Source organism: Delphinapterus leucas, unplaced genomic scaffold (genome assembly GCF_059928025.1).
Source record: "Delphinapterus leucas isolate spDelLeu-1000000601 "Yukka" unplaced genomic scaffold, BTC_Dleu_Yukka2 spDelLeu_asBTCV2_sq25, whole genome shotgun sequence".
NCBI classification, from domain to species: domain Eukaryota; kingdom Metazoa; phylum Chordata; class Mammalia; order Artiodactyla; family Monodontidae; genus Delphinapterus; species Delphinapterus leucas.
In genome coordinates, this window is record NW_028322234.1 from 12,419,823 (window position 1) to 12,440,121 (window position 20,299).

The following is a 20,299-nucleotide window of genomic DNA, read 5'->3' on the forward strand; positions in this document are numbered from 1 at the left end:
AAAATGAAAAGCTTGACTACAAAACTTCTAGGCAGAAAATTTAGAAGAAACTCTTAGTGCCCCGGGTTAGAGAAGGAGTTTTTCCATAGGACACAAAAGGTGCAAGAAAACAGTTAATAGACTGAACTTCAAAGTCAAAGCCTTCTGCTCATAAACATACTAGTAATAAGAGGTCCCTCCACACACGGGGACGTCCCTCAGCCACGCAGAGGGGTGAAGCCCTGACACTCGCTGCCATGTGGATGGACCTTGAGAACACGATGCTCAGCGAGAGAAGCCAGACACAGAAGGACACACAGGGGTGTGACTCCACTGATGGGAAACGTCCAGAACAGGTAGATCCACAGAGTCAGAGAGTGGGTTCCTGGTTGTCAGGGGCTGCCGAGGGGAAGGAGTGATAGCTAAGGGCGTGAGGGACATTTTTGGGGTGATGGAAATGGTCCAAAACACGGCAGTAGTGACGGCTGCACAGCTCAGTAAACTGTCCCCACGCGCTCCGGTGCAGCCTGTGAGAACATCGCTCTCGGGACGAGGGGCTGACCGCAGGAAGACTGAGAGAGCAGTGGGTCCTGGGCCTGGCCGCTCAGCTGGGGGCCCCCTGTGGGGAAGTCACTGGGACTTGCTGAGCCTCCATCGAGACTGGCAGCAGCCCCAGGGCCTCACAGGGTGCGGTGCTCCTGGCCCCAGAGCCTTCCCTCTGGTTCTCATCACCGGCTGTCACCAGACTTGCAGGCAACGTTCCTTTCTTTTGTCTTTTTTAAAGGTAACTCTTGAGTACATGTATTTAACATGTAGGGAACTAGCCCTGACACCTTGATCTGGGTCTTCCAGCCTCCAGAGCCTCGAGGACATACATTTCCATTGTTTACGCACCAGTGCGTGGGGTTTGACATGGAAGCTGACCCTGAGGGCGTTGCCACATGAGGGGTGACATCAGCGGAAGAATCCCTTGGCGAGGGCCTGCCCGAGGACCACACGCGCCCTGGGCCCTCCCCGCCCCCTGCCTGCAGCCCCGCGCCCGCACCCACCTGGGAGCAGAGCTGGTGCATCGCGTGCCGGAACTCGTGGAAGTAGGTCTCCAGCTCATTGTGCTGCAGCAGGGAGGGCGGGTCGCGTGGGCTTGGTGAACTTGGCCACCGTGGCCGCGATGGCGATCTGGTGGCTCCCATCCTGCTGCAGGCAAACCGGCTGCAGGCTGAAGCAGGCCGTCTGCTGAGACACAAGAGGAGTTTGTGGATGATTTTCGAGTTGGGGAGTGAGTTTGGGTGAATGGGAATAAGCCTGGATTTATCCAGTTCCTGGGAGAAACCCAGTTTGCACCAGGCCAATGGGCCGGGATCATTTTAGATGAACCCACAGGCAAGAACGATGGTTCAGTGGCAGGAATTCGGTATTTCCAGTGTGAGCCTTTAAAGGGCATATTCACCCGACCTTCAAAGTTGACGAGGAAGGTACAGGCAGAAGACATAGCGGATGGCCTGCAGGCAACTCATGCTTCCAGAGCGACTTCGCCTCTGTCCACTTCGACAGCCAGTATGGTGTCCTCTTCCCCAGCCAACCCCTCAAATATTCCCCATAAATCGCCCCAGCCAACCGCAAAGGAACCTTCAGCTATGCCTCAGGTCAGCAACCTTACAAAAACCACCAATGAATCTATTTCCAACCTTTCAGAGGCCGGCTCAATCAAGAAAGGAGAAAGAGAGCTCAAAACTGGAGACCGAGTATTGGAGACACGGGCTTGATCCCTGATCCGGGAACTGAGATCCCACGTGCCGAGGGGCAACCAAGTCCGGGCGCTCTGGAGCCTGCGTGCCACCACTAGAGAGAAGACTGTGTGCCGCAACAAAGACCCGATGCAGCCAAATAAATAAATATTAAAAAAACAAACAAACAATACAAACTCGGACTTCCTTTCCCTGGGGAGGGACGCGGGGTGAGGCCCAGCTTCTGCAGAGGAGCCCCAGCCCACGGCCGACAGGTTCCCCCACGCACGCACCAAGGGTAGAGGTCCAGGTAGAACTTGCCGATGGAGGACCTTGCCTGAGGCCGCATCCCGGACCGTGTAGAGCCTCACGCCTTCGTGCCACACGTTGGCGCCCTCCTCCAGGTCGAAGGTCAGCCCCAGCAGCTCCTGGGAGATGCCCAGCAGCCCGCACGTGACCACCTGCATGGGGAAGGACTCACTGAGCAGGCACTGGTCCACGTGGTAGCGCGTCTCCTCCCCCTGGTTCATGTAGTAGCGCAGGTCCCAGGCGTTGCTGGGCCCTGTCAAAGTGCAGGCCCCGCCTCTGGCACTCGGCCTTCTTTAGCTCCAGGATCACGGCCACTGCTCCTGGCTCCCCGAGGGGCTTCAGCTTCTGGGTCAGCTCACCTGCGGGCAGAGGGGAGAGGCTTGGCTACGTCCCTGGGGCGGCCCCCCAGCCCCTCAAGGAAGAATGAAGGGTCCGGGAAGGTGACCCCCAAGGGCTGACACAGTGGGGTCTCAGGCAGCACCGCGTCCGGTCAAGGTCCGCCTGACCCCGTCCCCACTGGGACTCAGGGGGAGGCGGGGTTACCTAGGACAGTGGCCACCACCTGGCTGGTCTTGTCCATGTTCATCTCCAGCACGGAGTCGGCATGCGTGCGGAACCCCAGCAGGTGGGACTTCAGGGCCTGCAGCCTCACCAGCTCCCTGAGGATCACGCAGTTCTCCTGGAACCCAGAGACGGAAGGCGCTGGGGACCGTGGGCCACGCCCTCCCCGCGGGCCCCGGGCCAAGTCTCTGCAGGCGGGCAGGGCTCTCAGGCCACTAGCAGGCACAGCCAATCCCGCTAGACACTTTGGTGCTGTCCTAACACGTGGTCTTTATAAACACAGGTCCTTTTGGAACCAGAAAGGGCATGAACCGTGATGGGCTCTAAGGCCAAGGGCAGGAAGAAATGCGGCCAGGCTCTCCAGGAGTCACCAAGGGGCCTCCCCGGGCTCAACAATACAAACTCGGCTGCCATGCAGACAGCAGCTCATCCCCATGGCGCCCAAACACCCAGTCCCTGGACGGTGAGACACCTGTTGCTGCAGGTGGCCCATGGCTCTCTGGTGAGGCCCGGCCCCAGGCGTACGCCCCCTTCTCCGGGGCCACCTCTCCGGTTCTGCGGTGGGGTTCTCCTGGGAGCCCCCAGCCACCACAGGACCAAAGTGGCCTGTGTGCAGCCCAAGAAGATGGGGACCCAGGACTGTCCTCCGTGCTCCCCCGCATCCCCCGCAAGGCCGAGTGAGCACCAGTGGTGTCTGCGGGGAGGATGAAGGGCTCATGCACAGCCCCCATCTACTGAAGATGCGAAACGGGAGAAGCACAGACTGCAGCCACACGCGGTATGGACCAAACACAAGTGTCCATGCAGGACCCGATGTCTGAATGTCAAGGCCGTGCCCGGGCCACAGCGAGAAGGCCCAGCCGCCATGCAAGGCACAGAGAGGGGATGGGGAGGCCATCTGCGCATCTGAGCTCATCGGGCATCACCCCAAAGGGAGACGGAGAGGGAGAGAGGAAGAGACTTCTCTCCCTTCCCTGGGGGCTCTCTAGTGCAGCCAAGGCTGAAAACCACTGCATTTCGGGAGATGGGTCCTCGTGGAAAAGTTAAATAGTAGCTCATGGCATTATCGACACATATTAAAAAGGCTCAAATTCTTGGGGAGTCAGGGAGGGTAGCTGGCAGCTGCCTCGTAAACGAGGAGAGATTGGGCATCAGAGGAGGTGCCTGTGCAGCCCGCCGCCCAGGGCCCCACAGACTTCAACTCCCAGCGGTGGTCCCGGGCTGGAGGTCAGCGGGGAGGTCAGGCTGTCCAAGCATCAACGTTGACTGCAGGGCTGATCTAAAAGGCGCCTGGTGGTTGTTGAAGCAGAAAGAAGAGAAAGCAGTGGGGAGAGGATGGGAGGGGGAGGGAGCCCCCCTCCTCTGCCCCTCTCCCTCTCTCTTTGCTGTACACCTGAAATTAACATAATACTGTAAATCAACTATACTTAACTATATTTTAAAAAATAGATAAGTAGGGCTTCCCTGGTGGCGCAGTGGTTGAGAGTCCACCTGCCGATGCAGGGGATGCGGGTTCGTGTCCCGGTCCGGGAAGATCCCACATGCTGCAGAGCGGCTGGACCCGTGGGCCATGGCCGCTGAGCCTGTGCGTCGTCCGGAGCCTGTGCTCCGCGATGGGAGGAGCCACGGCAGTGAGAGGCCCGCAAAAAAAAAAAAAAAGATAAGTAAAATGAGGTCATTAGGGTGGGCCCAAACCAATATGACTGGTGTCCTTATAAGGAGGATGTGAAGGCACAGGGCGAAAACAGCCATGCACAAGCCAGGGAGAGAGGCCTCAGAACGACATTTTGATCTCAGATCCCCAGCCTTCAGAACTGTGAGAAAATAAAATTCTGTTGTTTATAAGCCATTCAATCTGTGGTATTTTGTTATGGCAGAAACTAATTCAAATTGTTCCCAGTTTTGGCCATTGTGAATAAATCTGCTATGTACATACTCTAATGCGTGGTCTTTTGTGGACGTGTATTTGTGGCTCTTATGAAGAATACTGGGAAGTGGAATTCCACGTGTGACATCCAGTGAACCCCCGAAGCTGCTGCTGAATTTCCAAGGGATGGCACACCCTGCATGTCCACACTCTCCTCCTTATGCCTTTTGCAGGGGTTGCTTCTGCCCTTGTCTTGGCTGCTGTCCTGTGGAGATTCTGGATGTGGAAAGAATGTCTGTGCCATGAAAAGGACCAAAAGAAGGGCTCGGGGACGTTTTTCCATTCAGTCTTGGACTCAGCCTTCTCCCCACTGCCCTATGCTTCCCTGGGCCCCCTTTTATTATTCCTTGGAAAATTCCTGATTTTTAGAAAAAAATAATACACACTTGATGTTTAAGAAAAAGTGCTCCAGGGACTTCCCTGGTGGTCCAGTGGTTAAGACTCCACGCTTCCACTTCAGGGGGCACGGGTTCGATCCTTGGTCGGGGAACTAAGATCCCGCACGCCACACGGTGCAGCCAAAAAAAGAAAAAAAAAAGAAAGAGAAAAGAAAAAGTATTCCATACAGAAAGAATACTGAAAAGGAGGTACATGCATACCTCAGAGATATTGCAGATTTGGTCGTGAACCACTGCAGTAAAGCAAATATCAAAAGCAATCAATGGGGGCTTCCCTGGTGGCGCAGTGGTTGAGAGTACGTCTGCCGATGTAGGGGACAAGGGTTCGTGCCCCGGTCCGGGAAGATCCCACATGCCGTGGAGCGGCTGGGCCCATGAGCCATGGCCGCTAAGCCTGCGTGTCCGGAGCCTGTGCTCCACAATGGGAGAGGCCACAACAGTGAGAGGCCTGCGTAACGCAAAAAAAAAAAAAAAAAAAAATCAATGGATCAATCAATAAAGAGAATATCATGAGTCGCCATTTTTTCTTTGGTTTTCCAGTACATATAAAAGTCACATTTACACTGTACTGTAGTCTATTAAGTGCACGATAGCATTATGTCTAAAAAAAAAAAAATCTTAGGGACTTCCCTGGTGGTCTAGTGGTTAGAAATCTGCCTTCCAATACAAGGCATGCAGGTTCGATCCCTGGTTGTCCCACATGCTATGGGACAATTAAGCCCTGGCGCCACAACTATTGAGCCCATGTGCTTTAGAGCCCTTGTGCCACAACTAGAGAGAAGCCCGCGCACCGCAGCGAGGAAGATCCCGTGTGCCGCAGCGAGGAAGATCCCGTGTGCCGCAACTAAGACCTGATGCAGCCAAATAAATAAATATTTTTAAAAACCCTTAATTTAAAAATATTGCTAAAAATGCTAACCATTATCTGACAACACAGGGTTCCCACAAACGTTCAACTGGTAAAAAAATTCTGCAAAGCGCAATGAAACGAAGTATGCCTGTAAAGATGAGGCCAAACTGAAACACCCAGAAGCATCAGAGTTTAGTGGTTAACGTCCTTTTGGGCAGCCAGAAATGGGCACAGTTTTCCCTCAAGGGGTGGTGCTCATATGAGTGGGGCGACATTTAGCTAATCCCTTAATCATGATGGTTGTGCAGCTTTCAATTTTCCAATCCTTTAAGCCACACTGTGCTGGACACTTTCTTACAGATGATTTAGTGCACTTGGATGTGTATTTCCTTGGGCCAGTCCTGGAAGAAGAAGTGCAAGTTCCTGGATATGAAAAACATATTAAAATACATTTATATGTTACATCTCGCATGTATTACATGAATGTGTGCTATATATTAATATACGAAGTATAATTTTATAGTTATGTATATGTTTGCATTTAAACCAAAAAACATCACATGATAAAAATTTTAAATACAACAGAAAAATCCGGAAATAAGCTTTTCTTTCCTAATGGCTTCCTCTCAAAGCATCCCTTAGCAACAGTTTGATATTACTTTTCCAAAAATAGTTTGCATATATTTATATATATATGTGCTATTAAAGATTTACAAAATTGTTTCCTATAGCATTTGCCATTTTATATCTTGCTTTCTCTCCTTATCATATATATATATATATATATATATATTTTTTTTTTTTTGGCCGCACTGTGCTGGCATGTGGGATCTTAATTCCCTGACCAGGGATCGAACATGTGTGCCCCGCACTGGAAGCGTGGAGTCTTAACCGCTTGACCACCAGGGAAGTCCCTCAGATATATTTTTTAACATGACCACAAAGGGATCTACTTCCTTAAAGACTGCATAGCATTTAATAGATTACAGCATAGCGTGTCTTAATCTATTTAAACAACCCCATGAACGGACAGATAGGCGTTGCTAGTTTTTGTTATCATAAACAATACTGCCCAGATAGCTTATTCTCACATCTTTGCATACATTTACAAGTTTTTCTCACAGGTTGAGTTATTAGCTAGTTCAAAGGAAAATACATATGTGCATTTAAGTTTTAGCAGATGTTGTCAATATTCCATCCAAAGAATTTGCATAATTTCACGGAATAACAAAGTGTGGGAGTGTCTTTTTCTCTACATCTTTGCTAACATTGGGTAAGATACATCTTTTACAGTTTTGCCCATCTGCTACATTGTTTGGATTTTGCATTCCTTGGAGTAAACTTGAGTGAGTTTGCACAAATGTTTATAGGCTCTCTGTACAAACTTTATAATAGTTTCTTCTGTGTGGACACTCTCTCTCTTTCTGTCTGTCTTTTTTTTTTTTTTTTTTGGTGGCGCTGCATGGCTTGCGGGATCTTAGTCCTCCAACTAGGGATCGAACCTGTGACCTCTGCAATGGAAGCTTGAAGTCCTAACCACTGCATGCCAGGGAATTCCCAACCATCCTCTTTATTTACTTACTTTCCCAGCCTCCTTCCTGGACTCCTGCTAATTTATTCCTTTCCACTCTATCCTCTACAGGCTTCCAGAATAACCTTTCTCACAAGAAAATCTGGTCACATTGGGTCACCACTCAAAACATGTCAGTGACCTCACCCACACCCCGCAGCCTATGCTCTTTAGTCTAGTTTAAAAAGTCCTTTATAATATGGTTCCTACCCCATCCCAAATGCCCATTAATTGAGCACTAAGTTCAGACACCCTGTGGGTGCTGGGGACCCAGAGATGAATGAAACAGGCAGATGTCTGCTTTCTGCAGCAGTCTACAGCAGTTTTTACTATTTTTTTCATTATTGCCTCTCTATAGGAGAAAAATAGAATTATCTTTAATTTAAATCAGTTTTAATCTAATTACATTTAATTTCTCCCTAACAACAGAAATTAAATGTTTAGGAATAAGATTTTGTCAGGGAGGGTTGGCTTTGGAGGGCCACAAGCCATTGTCATGTCTAAGGTTTTTTTGTTCTGTTTTGTTTTGTTTTCCCCACCCAAGAATTAGTTTTGGCCCTCTTGGGAGCCATATCACTCCCATTGAGAATGCATGCTCTAGAGGGAGAGCTGGACAGTAAACAAGTAAATGGAAAAGATCATTCCAGGGAGCCAAGAATGTTACTGTGAATTCCCTGGTGGTCCAGTGGTTAGGACTTTGCGCTTCCACTTCAGGGTACCCGGGTTTGATCCCTGGTTGGGGAACTAAGATCCTGTAAGCCCCGTGGCGCAGCTGAAAAAAAAAAAAGTTACTAAAGGAGGAAGAATGGTTGAGGGAGCCACGACATCTTGATAATTTGAATCAGGAAATCTCTTTCCAGACAAGGGAGACGAGCCTTGGTTTCTTCAGCTGCAAAATGGAAATAATAATTTCTCCCCACAGTTCCTGCAAACAGTGAAAGCTCAATAACTGAGCTTTGTTGTTATTATTAATTTTTAATTTTTTAAAAAACGTAAATGAGATACGCTCCTATTTAGCTACCTAGCAGGGTACCAGCGCCCAGCCTCTCACACAGCCGGCGCCTCTACCTCCGTCCGTACGGGGGCGCTGTGGGGCACAGCGGTTGGGCTGCTCTAGGCAGCGGAATCGGAAGTCCCGTGCTCCTCTCACTTCCGGTCTTTGGCCCAGGCTTGGGCTGCGTGGAGAAGGTGTTCCAATGCCGACCGGAGACTTTGAGTGAGTCTGGGGTCATGGAGGGAGGCTTGGGAGGCGGACTGGGCGTTCTAGGGGGTATTATGGAGCCTGGGTGCGCCGAGGCCGCGGGAGCCGGGCCGCGCCTCACCCAGCCCTCCTCCTGGCCAACTTGTCCCCGCAGTTCGAAGCCCAGTTGGGCCGATCAGGTGGAAGAGGAGGGAGAGGACGGTGAGTCTGCCCTGTCGCCCCCGATCACCACAGCCAGCCCTCCAGGCCGTCACTGCTGCCTGTTCCAATCCCCCACCCTGGCACCGCCGTCTGACCCTGCATCTCCCCTCACGGCCAGCCCCTGCCCCGCGCCATCCTTATCCGGGCCAGCCTATCTCCAATTCCAGACGTTCACCTCTTCCTCCCATGCCACCGCCCAAATCCTTGGTCCCAGCACAGCTGCTCCCCTTCTCCGGGGAGGAAGTTGTAACAGCCTCCCTCCTGCCTTTGTACTAGCGCCCGGGTGCCAGGGATCCCCTATGCTTGCCATTGCTGGAAGTTGCTACAGCCAGCTTCGTGTCCCCGGACGGCTATCCCAGGACACTTCCTGGCCAGTCGTCTGCCCTTGGTCCCGCCTTTCTCAACTCTTGGTGCGGACATCATCCCAAAGCTCCCTCCATTTCGGTTTGGGAGCTCTTGCCTCTCTATCTAATCCCTGTTCCCTACACTCCCTTCCACAGACAAATGTGTCACCAGCGAGCTTCTCAAAGGGATCCCTCTGGCCACCGGGGATACCAGCCCAGAGCCTGAACTATTGCCGGGAGGTGAGTGACAGACTCCTCTCCGTCCCTGGGCTGCCTCTTCTCCCCAGCCGCCTTCCTGCCTGGTCCCCGTTCCCCAGGGCTCAGTTCCTCTTGTGTCTTCCCCTCTCCCAGCTCCACTGCCGTCTCCCAAGGAGGTCATCAATGGAAACATCAAGACACTGACTGAGTACAAGATAGATGAGGATGGCAAGAAGTTCAAGGTGAGGCTGGGGAAGAGGTGGGGGCCCTTTGCTTGGGGGCACTTGGACAAGGAGAGAATGATGTGTGTTGGGTGCATTGATGAGGAAGATCCCCTGGCCCCAGGAACCTTAAGGAGCTGGAAGCCCACACGTCTCCCTTTCTGTCTACAGATTGTTCGCACCTTCAGAATTGAGACCCGGAAGGCCTCAAAGGCTGTGGCAAGAAGGAAGGTAAGGACTTCCCTGGCAGTCCAGTGGTTAGGGCTCTGCACGTCCACTGCAGGACGCATGGCTTCAATCCCCGGTCGGGGAACTAAGAGCCCACATGCCGCGTAGTACGGCCAAAAATAGAAAAGAATAAAAAAAGAAAAGAAGGGGGAGGAAGGTAAGACCCTTCTTCCCCTGTCTTGGGGGCGCCTCCAGGGCTGACTCAGAGAAAAATAGGAATGCTTTTCCCCAGTACCTTTATTTTTAGAAGTGGGGTTTAACTATTTGTACTTGTTTTACTGGAGCAGAACTGAGGCCTGTTTGCAGTCTGTGGGGGGCCCTGAAAAGTCCAGCAGGTGCAGCAGTGGGTGGGCTTGATTCTTATTCCTCTTGGGTTGTCTACCAGGAGGAACAGAGCCAAGCCTTCCCCTCAGGTGGCTGTCACAGCAGAAGAAGTGATAGCAATAAATACATTTGGCACAATTCCTGGCGTACTTTCTCTGTGTTAGACCCAGGTGCTTTGCAGGAAGTATTTTCTCATTCAGTCCCCGTAGCGTTCCGGGGAGGTGTGGGGAGCATTGTGGTCCCTTTTTTATAGGGGAGGAAGTTGAGGTTCAGGTTGTTTAATTAGCTCAAGGCCCCTGGAAGTCTGGGTGACCCTGCACACCCCTGAGCATCACTTCATGGTGGGGGCTGGTCCGCTACCTGCACGGCCCCCACCAGGAGCTGTTGGCTGTGGAGCTGTTTCCCCCCTGAGCCTCAGTTCTCTCATCTGGAACATGGGGCTGAGAGCTGCCCTTGCCTCCTGGAGCTGGTGGGAAGCTAGGGCCTGGCAGGCACTCAGGGAACAGGAACTGTCATCACCACTGCTTTGAGGAGCATTTGGGGAGGGTGGTGAGTGGGGTTCAAGGCTCAGACACCCTGGAGGTGGCGCTTGTAAGTCTAGGGTGCCAGTGGAGGGGGTCGCATTTGTCCTTGCCCTAACCTGTCCCCTATCCCGCCCTGAGCTCAGAACTGGAAGAAGTTTGGGAACTCGGAGTTTGACCCACCAGGGCCCAATGTGGCCACCACCACCGTCAGCGATGATGTATCCATGACATTCATCACCAGCAAAGAGGTAAGTGGGCCAAGAGGCTGGTGGCCAGGGTGGTGGTGGTGTCGGGGTTGTGCCAGCCCAGTCTGAGCTGCTCTGACCTGCCCCACCAGGATCTGAACTGCCAGGAAGAGGAGGACCCGATGAACAAGCTCAAGGGCCAGAAGATCGTGTCCTGCCGCATCTGCAAGGGCGACCACTGGACCACCCGCTGCCCCTACAAAGACACGCTGGGGCCCATGCAGAAGGAGCTGGCCGAGCAGCTGGGCCTGTCCACTGGCGAGAAAGAGAAGCTGCCCGGAGGTGCCAGGGCCCGGGGATGCGGCTGGCAGGCTGTGGGGTGGAGGATGGGGATTGTGTGCGCCTCTGGGAGAGTCGTGGGTCGTCACCTGGCATCTGAACGGGACCGCCACTGCTGGGGCTGTCGTCTCCCACACAACAGCGTCCGCACTGCAAGGCTGTGACCACAGGCCACGTTTGTTTGTGTGAGAGAGACTGGCAGGTGGGTGCTCTGACTGCTGGTGATGTCACCTGACTCTCCTCACTGGGGGCCGTGAGAGCCGCTCGTGGGCACGGCCGCGTGTGTGACTACATACACCATGAGTGGTGGGGAGACGGTTGTTCCCCGGATGTGTCTGTGAGTTTCCTGACTTGAGTGCGCTGTGTTTGCATGCCCACACCAAGGAGCAGACTCACCCAGATGAGCAGCCACTTGTCGCCTGCCCGGGGGCAGGTACCTGGGGCCTGTCCCTAACCCTGTGTACCTGTCTTCCCATGTGTTGTGAGGCTGGACATTGCTGTCAACCCCTGTGGGTTCTCTCGCTCTTTCTGTGCCGCCGGCAGGGTGTTGAGGTGGTGTCAGCTTCCTGCATGTGACCTTTAAGTCATGACCACGAGGCCTTGAAGGAATCAACCGATCACCTGTGGTTTGACAGATGGTGCTTGGGCGGGTCCGTGGCTGGAGCCGCCAGCATCCTGGGGCAGGTCTGTGCCGGGGAGGCCTGACTGGGCCTTGCTTTTGGTCTCCAGAGCTGGAGCCTGTGCAGGCCACTCAGAACAAGACGGGGAAGTATGTACCTCCGAGCCTGCGGGATGGAGCCAGCCGCCGCGGGGAATCCATGCAGCCCAACCGCAGAGGTGAGGTGACGAGCACCCTGGCACTGGGCCGGCGGGCGGGCACCTCCCTGCACCCTGTGATTATCCCGCGGGCGGGGCCGGCCCCTTACAGATGCCTCTCCTTGCCCGCCCAGCCGACGACAATGCCACCATCCGCGTCACCAACCTGTCCGAGGACACTCGTGAGACCGACCTGCAGGAGCTCTTCCGGCCCTTCGGCTCCATCTCCCGCATCTACCTGGCAAAGGACAAGACCACCGGCCAGTCCAAGGTGGGCTGGCGGCCAGGGGGTGGGGAGGGGTCCTCCATAGGTCCCAGTTGTGCCTTGAGCGTCCCTGACCCCACCCCCTCCCCCAGGGCTTTGCCTTCATCAGCTTCCACCGCCGCGAGGACGCCGCTCGCGCCATTGCCGGGGTGTCCGGCTTCGGCTACGACCACCTCATCCTCAACGTCGAGTGGGCCAAGTGAGACCCCTGCCTTCCCCCGCCCCCCGACGGCGTCGCGGCCCACAGACGCTCAGGCTGACTGCAGGCCCCAGGCCAGGTTAACAGCCACAAAGGCTGTCCTGGGGCGCAGGTCATTTACTGTCCTTCTCCTCTCACGGAGGGGCGCACAGCCCATGTGCGGTGGGGCCTTCCTGCCGGTCTGGCTCGTCGTGTGCTCTGCGCCGCCGCCTGGTCTTGTCCTGCCCTGTCCCCCTCATCCCCGTTGAGTTCCCTGTGGTGTGGGTGTAGGGTGTGCTCTTGGGATTCCCTTAGGGGTCGGAAGCCCCCATACTTCCCATCCTCAGCCACCTCGTGTTTCTCTCTCTAGGCCATCAACCAACTAAGCCGGCTGCTGCTGCTCGGCCCCCAGACCCGGGATCCTTCAGTGACAGAGGGCAGCCTCCGGAAGCAGGGGGCTCCGAGGGCAATAAAAGATCTCCATCACCCTGTGCTGTTCCATTTATTCGCAGATGTCACTCACACTGTGGTGGGCGGGGCCAGGCCCCCTCCCCCCTTCCCCCCCTGTTGTGAGTTTGCTCCCTGGCCCTGCCCGGGGTTACTGCTGCGGGTGGCAATTCCTGCTGCTCTGGCTTGGGCGCTCCCTGGTCCCACTGCAGGCCTTTCCTTGGGGAGGAAGTTTTGGCTCAGGGCCTCTTGGGGGATCAGAGCCAGGGGCCTGCTGTGCTCTCAGCCTCCATTCTGCTGCTGGGTCCCAGTGTCTCGTGATGAGGAGGGGGCTGAAGATGGACCAGGTCACGGGCTCAACTCAGGGGACTGGGGCCCCGAGGTTTTGGGGGTGGCTGTGACATTGAGGGGCAGGGCTTGGCCGGAGCACTCCATGTTCTCTGGGGCCTGCCCCTGCCCGCAGCCAGGGCAGCGTCGGTGGCAGCAGTCCAGGCTGGGCACCACAGCCATGTAGAGCAGCGGGTGTACGCAGATGGCCAGGGGAACGAGGCCCCGTGTTACCTGATGGGCCACGTACGTCCTCCAGCCCAGCGCCGCCTTTGCCTGGGCCACACTCGCAAAGCCTGGGCAGAGGGCTCTCCAGCGCTGCCGGGCATACACGTTGAGCACCCCTGTGACGTAGTAGGGCACGTAGGAACTAGCGTAGAGGGCAACGCCACTGGCCACCAGCACCATGACGTGCAGCTTGTTGGCCGCTGTCATGCCGTGGCTCTGCAGCACGGCCTGCCCGAGGGCGCCGTAGGCCACTAGGCTGAGCAGCAGCGGCAGGCCGCAGCCCAGAGCCGTGAGCGCCAGGCTGTAGACCCTGTAGGCCTCAAGCTGCTTGTCATCCGCTGTCCCCAGGCACTTGATGCAGGCATCGGGCCTGTCCACAGTGCACTTGCCTTCCTGCTGTGGCCCACTCAGGTGGGAGAAGCTGAGCGTGGGTGCGGCCAGCAGGGCCGCCAGTGCCCAGCCAGCAGCGCTGATGGCCCAGGCGTGCTTGGGCCGCAGTTGGCTGTGGGTGAAGAAGGGGTGGGCAATGCCCAGGTAGCGGTTGAGGCTGATGCAGGTGATGAAGATGACGCTGCCCAGCAGGTTGCAGGTGAAGAGGAAGCGCTCCAGGCGGCAGGCAGTCTCCCCGTAGCTCCAGTGTTTGGGTGGGTAGAAGTAGGCGGCCAGCGGGGGCAGCGTCAGGGCATAGAGCAGGTCGCTGACTGCCAGCTGGGCTGAGAAGATCACGGCTGGGTGCCAAGGGCGATGGTCCTGGGTGCAGAAGCGGTACAGGGCCAGGCTGTTGCCAGCCAAGGCCACCAGAAACACAGCCACCAGCATGGGCCACAGAAAGTCTTCCTGGAAACCGCTGAGGATGTGGTCAGCAGCCGCTGAGATGTTGGCTGGGCAGTGTGTGGGACCTGGGGCAGAGAGCGTTGCTGCATCAGCCCTGTCCCTGACCATGGTTCCCGCTGCCTTCAGAGTCGGAAACACTGTGACACCCATACCGGCTGTGCGCCGGGAGCCCTTTGCGGGGCATACTCCGCTGAGTACTTTTCCACACCCAGGAGCGGGGGGGGGGGGGGGGGGGCAACCACAGCTCCTTCGTACAGAGGGAATCTGTACGAAGAGGCCCAGAGCAGATAGAAGCACAGAGTCCTTCATTCAGCCTCTCTCTGTGTCCCGCACCATCAAGAACCAGCTGGAGCAAGAAGCAGGGACGTGGGCTTCCCTGGTGGCGCAGTGGTTAAGAATCCACCTGCCAATGCAGGGGACACAGGTTCGAGCCCTGGTCTGGGGAGATCCCACATGCCACTGAGCAACTTAGGCCTGTGCACCACAACTACTGAGCCTGCGCTCTAGAGCCCGCAAGCCACAACTACTGAGCCTGTGTGCCTAGAGCTGGTGCTCTGCAACAAGAGAAGCCACCGCAATGAGAAGCCCGCCCACCGCAACGAAGAGTGGCCCCCACTCTCCGCAACTAGAGAAAGCCCGCACGCAGCAATGAAGACCCAATGCAGCCAAATAAATAAATAATAATAAAAGTAAAGGAAAAGAACCAGGGACGCATGTAACCTGGCAGTGACCACCCAGAGCCACTGGGGCCTGCGGTGTAGGAGAGGGAGCCCAGGGGAGTGTCCCACCCCACTACACAACTCCCAGTCCGATCTGTCAGTCTGTCACCCCCTTAGTGTCACCCAAGTCCAGCCCCCACCGTCTACCTGTTGGCTGCACTCGGGTCTCCCTGCTCTGGCCCTCACCCATCTGTTCTCTCACATCCTCCAAAGGGCACCTGAGACAGGTCACATCCCTATCCTCCCAGCCCTCCCCGGCTTCCTCCTCACATGGAAGAAAAGCCAGCGCTCACCTTTTCGCACAAGGCCCTGCAGGAGCTATCCCTCCCACCCCACCGGCTCTCTCATTTCCCACTCCCAGCTCCCTGGGACCGTAGTGTCCTGGCTGTTCCTTAAGGCACAGCCTGCCTCAGGGCCTTTGCACTGGCTGAGTCACAGGCAACAGGCATCCTTAAGGCTGTCCCACTCACCTCCTCCTGGTCTGGTCCTGAGAGAGGACCTGAGATCACCCTAACGTTGTGACTGCACCCTTGGTCCCCTACCCTGCTTATATTTTTGCCACAGCTTGTCACTCCATCTGATCACTGTAAGAAAAATCCCCAGAATGTTCCCTCCTGAGGGCGGGGCAGCGCCCTGCTACTGGCTTCCCAGTGCCCAGAACAGCACCTGGGACTGAGCAGTGCGGGGGGAAGCTGAGCTCTGCAGTTGACCCTTTACACGCCCCACTCAGCCTCAACTTTCCAACCTGAGAATTGGCCTGTTCCCAGTTGGTCCAGCAGGCTGGCCAGGAGCTCTGTGCGAGGTGCATGTACCCCTTCCCTGACCCGGTCAGCTACCCCACTCTCACTTCTGCCTTCCTATCCCATCCCTCCGCCCTGGGAGGAAGTCGGTCCAGACGTGATTCTAAACCCCTTCTCCCCTCTGTCTGCCCTCCAGGAGCCGGCCGCCTCCACCCCCATGGCCCTGGATGTGTGCCTGGCTCAACCATCCCAGCAGTGCTGGCTCCTCACCTGAGGTGGTGGTGGCCGTGGCCCGCATGGCCTGCCTCTGGGTCTGCGGCCCGTGTGCTGTGGTGCACACGGTCCTTTGCTGAGCTACCAGCAGCGCTGCTGGCCCCTCCCCTTGCCAGCAGCACCTCCTTCAGCCTGCAGAGCTGGTCTGGGCACACGCCTCACTTCCACCCCCGGTTTCCTTCCTCATGACACCCAATCCTCCAGAGCTGGCCCATCTGCTTGTGGGGGCCCTTGCTAGACTGGGGGAGGGGCCCAGGACCCCAAGGCACCAAAGCAGGGTCAAATCTGCCCGTCACCCTCGCCTGTGAAACAAACAAGGCCCTGCACTTCCACTGCCCAGGGTCGGGGAAATGGGCCCAGGCTTCGGGCAGAAACCAGGCCCCCCATTTCAAGCGCAGACTAAGACTCATGAGAAATCAGTTTATTAGAGGCGGAGGTTAGGAAAACAGTTCTCCTTTATGAAAGGAAACCGAGGGCTGCACCTGGAGGCCCAGGAGGTGGGGAGCCCAGGGCAGCACTTCTCAGGCCCCAATCTGGGGCATTCCACCTGCCACCCAGGCTTGGCCTCAGGCTACTCTCTTCGGTGGCCACGGTCGGCCTCGCCTGTGGTCCCGGGCAGCCCCTTTGGGTCCCACCTTGGCCTGGGCCCCCGGGTGTCTGCCCTTGGCCTTTGGAGGCCTCCGGTCACTGCCTCGGTCAGGCTTCCGTTCCTTTACCCGTCGCTTCTTGCCTGGGGGCCCGGCAGGCCGCCTCCGCTTGGCTGCCTTTGGGAACATGTCTGTGGGAAGAGACTGTGTCAGGGCCACCAGGGCACAGGGACAGACAAGCCCACGGTGCCCAGCTACACTGACCCCTGCCTGCCACACACCCTCATCAGGCTCCTCGCCCACAGCCTGGCGGAAATACTCGGCCTCGTCCTCCTCTTCCTCTTGCTGGCTGACCCCCTCTGCCTCTGCAGGGGCCCCGGGGTCCTCTGCATCGCTGTCCTCCCCATCAGCCTCTGCCTGTGCCCGCTTCATGCCCGCCAGGCTCTTCTTCCTGGAGGAGGAACACTGGTCAACGTGGCAGCCTGCGCCCAGGACCCCGCCTCATCCGCCTGGCGACCACACACCTGTGGGCCTCTCGCTGCTCTCGCTTGCGCTGAACGTTCTGGGCCTGCTGGTCCTGCCTCTGGGCCTTGAGCCGCAGCTTCTCCTCCTTGGCTGCCAGGGTGGCCTGCAGTTCCTCCTCTGTTTTGTGCACTAAATGGGAAGAGACAGCCACTGAGGCCTTCACCAAGATCCAGGTGAGGCCCCCAGCACCTTGAGACCCACCTTCGATCAGGCCTCAGACCCCGGTGCCCCTCCAGCCCCGTCCTCACCAAAACTGTGGAACAGCACATTCCCTTCTCCTACACCCTCCTGGATCTTGATGAGCTGCAGTGTCATCCGAGGCCCGATCTGGAGGAACGGGGGAGGGGGTTGGGGGAGTGTGTGTCAGTCCCTCCTTGAGACTGGGGGAAGCCACCGGGCCTGCCTGGGCGGGGCCTCACCTCGGTGAGCCGCACAGCGCTCTGCTGGGCTGGCATGTTGCCACGCCCTGCCACGGCCTGGGGCAGCACCGTGATGTTGTGCTCGCCGTCCGGCTCCGCTTCACTCTCGGACAGCCCTGCGCCCCTGTGTGGGGCACACACGGGGCTCAGCAGGGGATCCCGGGCTCCTGGGACAGCTCTGGGGCCCGCTGGCGTGCGGTGGCCCCCTGCCCCCACCCTGAGCCCTCCTCACGTGGCCAGCAGCTCACTGACGTCCTGCAAGCGACTCATGTTGGGGAGCTTCTCCTGAAGAAGTTTCTTCATCCCACGACTTGCACCCACAGGGACAACTCTGATGCTGCTGCAGGGGTCAGAGCGAGGGAGAACAGGGGTCAGGAGCCATGGGGTCGCGGGTCAGCTCCACCCCCCACCAACCCTTTCTGCGGTCCGTCGGAGCGTGTACTTTGAAACGAAGCAATCACAGGGGCTCAGCAGCAGCGCTGTCAGCAGGTGCAGAGCGGGGCCACGCCCGCCACCCCACCCCGCCCCGCCCCGCCCCAGACTCACTAATGGCGGAGATCCAGCTCCTGGGACTCAGGGCTGTAGCTGATGAGAAGGCAGCGCTTGATGGTGTTCAGGTTCACCTGGAAGGGAGCGGAGAGAGGGCGTGGCACCGCGTGAGCTGCACCCAGGCCCCGCTGTGTGCCGGAGCCCACGCCAAGCCCCGGCTATGGCTGCACTCCTGAAGCCTCACAGTAGAAGGGCACAGAGTGCTGAGAGCACTGCAGGGGCGGATGGGGCTGCCTGGACGTTGGCTAGAAATCCTGGGTCCGAGGCCCACTGAGGCCGTCGACACCGGACTTGCTGGCGACTGGCATCTAACAAGGCTAATTTGAGATCCACTGGTGCCACGGATTAGAAGCAGGGGCTCTGCTGCCAGACAAATTTAAAAATCTGGTCCTGCCTTCTTCTCCCTCGTATCTGACCTGAGACTAGTGACTTCACCTCTGTCGGCCTCAGTTTCCCCCTCTGTAAAATGGAGCCACAATACACGCTCCTCTACTTAGACCAGCACTCAACGCGCATTTAGGAAATAAAGCACTATGGGCATAGTTTTCCACCTGCCAGATGGGATGGCAGCTCACGGGGGAAGCCTCTTGCGCGGTGTCACAGAACGCTATGAGTGGGATTCGACCTCAGAACCCGGAGCTCTCAGCCTCAATGCTAGGAGGTGAAGACTGAGCAATCAACCCAAGGGCCTGTGCGTGGTAACTGTTGCCTGGCCCAGCCCACCTTGTGCACGTTGATGGAGGGGAACAGGTTCTGGAACATGGTGGCCATGAGCTTCACGTGCATGCCGTGGGGGCCAAAGCTGTTGAGCACCAGGAGAGGAGGGTGGGCAAACTGCTGCTCGTGCATGCGGTGACGTCGCAGCGAAGAAACCACATCACGCACCAAGGTGTACTGCAGGACAGGGTGACGAGTGGATAACTGCCAAGCACACGTGGCTGGGGCAATCCCCAAACCCAGCTCCTACCCCTCGGAGGCCTCATACCACCTCTAGTCCTTACCTTGTTGATCCGGAAGGTCAAGGTAGGGCCTCCCGGGAGGCGTATCAGCTTCTACAGAAAAAAAGGATCAGTGAGGGTCAAGGTGTCCGACTAGAGAGCAGGGGGAATGGGAACCTCTGCCCATCTCTTCAGAGCGTTTACTTTGAAGCCAGAATCACGGCAGCTCAGAGGCACAAGGGGTCATCATGAGAGCTGGGGGAGGAGGAGGGGGTGGGGGAGTGAGGGGTGAGAGCATCCACTCACAAAGTAGACACTGGTCTCCGTTTTGCTCAAGATCAGGAAGTGTGTGACCCCAAGGGGCCCAGCCACTGCCACACAATCTTTCAGAGAGTTTTTCTTTCGAATCTGGAAACGACAAAAAGAAAAAGGGATGATCACTGATATCCCCTTACTGAACAAAGCCTATACGCTTAAGCTGTTACGCCCTTTCTTGCATTTAACCCTTGGAAGAAGGGGGGAGGAGAGAAGAGCGGAATGCTCTTGGCCTCTAGAGCCAGTCAGACTTGAATCTGAGCACCGCCTCTGTCCCTCGACAGCCAGCTGAGGCCCAGACAGGTTAAGTAACTTGATCGGGGCTTTTGAGAGAAGCCAGCTTTGCTGATTCCTGAGTCCCCTCTTAACCACCAGTCCTAGGCACCCAGCCAAGCTGCGCGCGGTTCATCTGCTCGCCCTCGCTGCTGCCACTCAAAGCCCTGAGAGGCAGCCACGATGGTCCCCATAAGGGCTCCTTTCTCCAGCCAGGGAGACTGCGGCCTCGCGCGGTTTCGAGGATGGAGCCATCCCCACAGAAGACGGGGCCCACAGCGGGTGGAGATGGGCTGGGCGATGCAGACCTGCAGGCGGGTGGCGGTGAGCGGCTCCATGACCCGCCGCAAGTCCAGGCTGAGCTGTCGTACGCTGCGACCCGCGCGGCCCCGAGAGAACACGAAAGAGTGCGGCTGTGCGGCATAGGCCTCGAGGTTGCGGAGGTGCGCCTGGGCGCGCGCCCGCTTCTGGTGCCGGGACTGCGGGGGCGAGAGGCAAGAGGTGAGCACTGCGGCCACCGCCGGGACCCCACCCGCGCTGCCCGCTTTCCCGGCCGCCGCGCCTCACCCGCCCCGACTGCCCCATGCCACCGTCTCTTCCTCGAGGCCTCTTCTGCCGGCTGCTTCCGGCGCCGCACAGCTCACTTCCGGCGCCGGCGAGGCGACTACGTGAGGCGCCGCTGCGTGATGACGTCACCACATGGGCTTGCGCACCAGGTCGCGGGAAACCTCGGAGGGGTTGCTGTGGAGACACCTGGTGCCTGTTTCTGTGGAAACCGGGGGG

At 57.0% G+C, this 20,299-nt stretch overlaps 2 protein-coding genes and 2 non-coding genes across 5 annotated transcripts; 1 reads left to right on the top strand and 3 right to left on the bottom strand.

The window, feature by feature from the left end:
• The first annotated feature begins 8,429 nt into the window (after nt 1-8,429).
• EIF3G (eukaryotic translation initiation factor 3 subunit G) lies at nt 8,430-12,828 on the top strand. Its single transcript, XM_022557356.3, has 11 exons — nt 8,430-8,534; nt 8,674-8,720; nt 9,221-9,304; nt 9,416-9,504; nt 9,655-9,714; nt 10,703-10,807; nt 10,897-11,086; nt 11,813-11,920; nt 12,034-12,170; nt 12,257-12,363; nt 12,713-12,828. The coding sequence occupies exons 1-11, from the start codon at nt 8,515-8,517 to the stop codon at nt 12,726-12,728; spliced, it is 963 nt and encodes a 320-aa protein (XP_022413064.1). The 5' UTR covers nt 8,430-8,514; the 3' UTR covers nt 12,729-12,828.
• P2RY11 (purinergic receptor P2Y11) lies at nt 12,829-20,189 on the bottom strand. Of its 2 annotated transcripts, XM_022557354.3 has the most exons (13): nt 20,084-20,189; nt 19,825-19,995; nt 19,235-19,336; nt 18,992-19,042; nt 18,714-18,884; nt 17,988-18,064; nt 17,674-17,781; nt 17,442-17,565; nt 17,271-17,349; nt 17,022-17,151; nt 16,779-16,948; nt 16,602-16,688; nt 12,829-14,243 (listed from the first exon to the last, which is right to left on the bottom strand). In XM_022557354.3, exons 1-13 carry the CDS (start codon nt 20,099-20,101, stop codon nt 13,138-13,140), a joined length of 2,394 nt encoding a protein of 797 aa, XP_022413062.1. In that variant the 5' UTR covers nt 20,102-20,189; the 3' UTR covers nt 12,829-13,137. The 2 variants fall into 2 exon arrangements, with proteins under 2 accessions (XP_022413062.1, XP_022413061.1); XM_022557353.3 differs by lacking the exons at nt 16,602-16,688; nt 16,779-16,948; nt 17,022-17,151; ... (7 more) ...; nt 19,825-19,995; nt 20,084-20,189 and adding an exon at nt 15,908-16,471.
• LOC115804197 (small nucleolar RNA U105B) lies at nt 17,861-17,940 on the bottom strand. Its single transcript, XR_004025058.1, has one exon. It is a non-coding gene; the product is annotated as a small nucleolar RNA U105B (small nucleolar RNA).
• LOC115804196 (small nucleolar RNA SNORD105) lies at nt 19,105-19,190 on the bottom strand. The gene has a single exon (XR_004025057.1). It is a non-coding gene; the product is annotated as a small nucleolar RNA SNORD105 (small nucleolar RNA).
• Nucleotides 20,190-20,299: the final 110 nt, after the last annotated feature.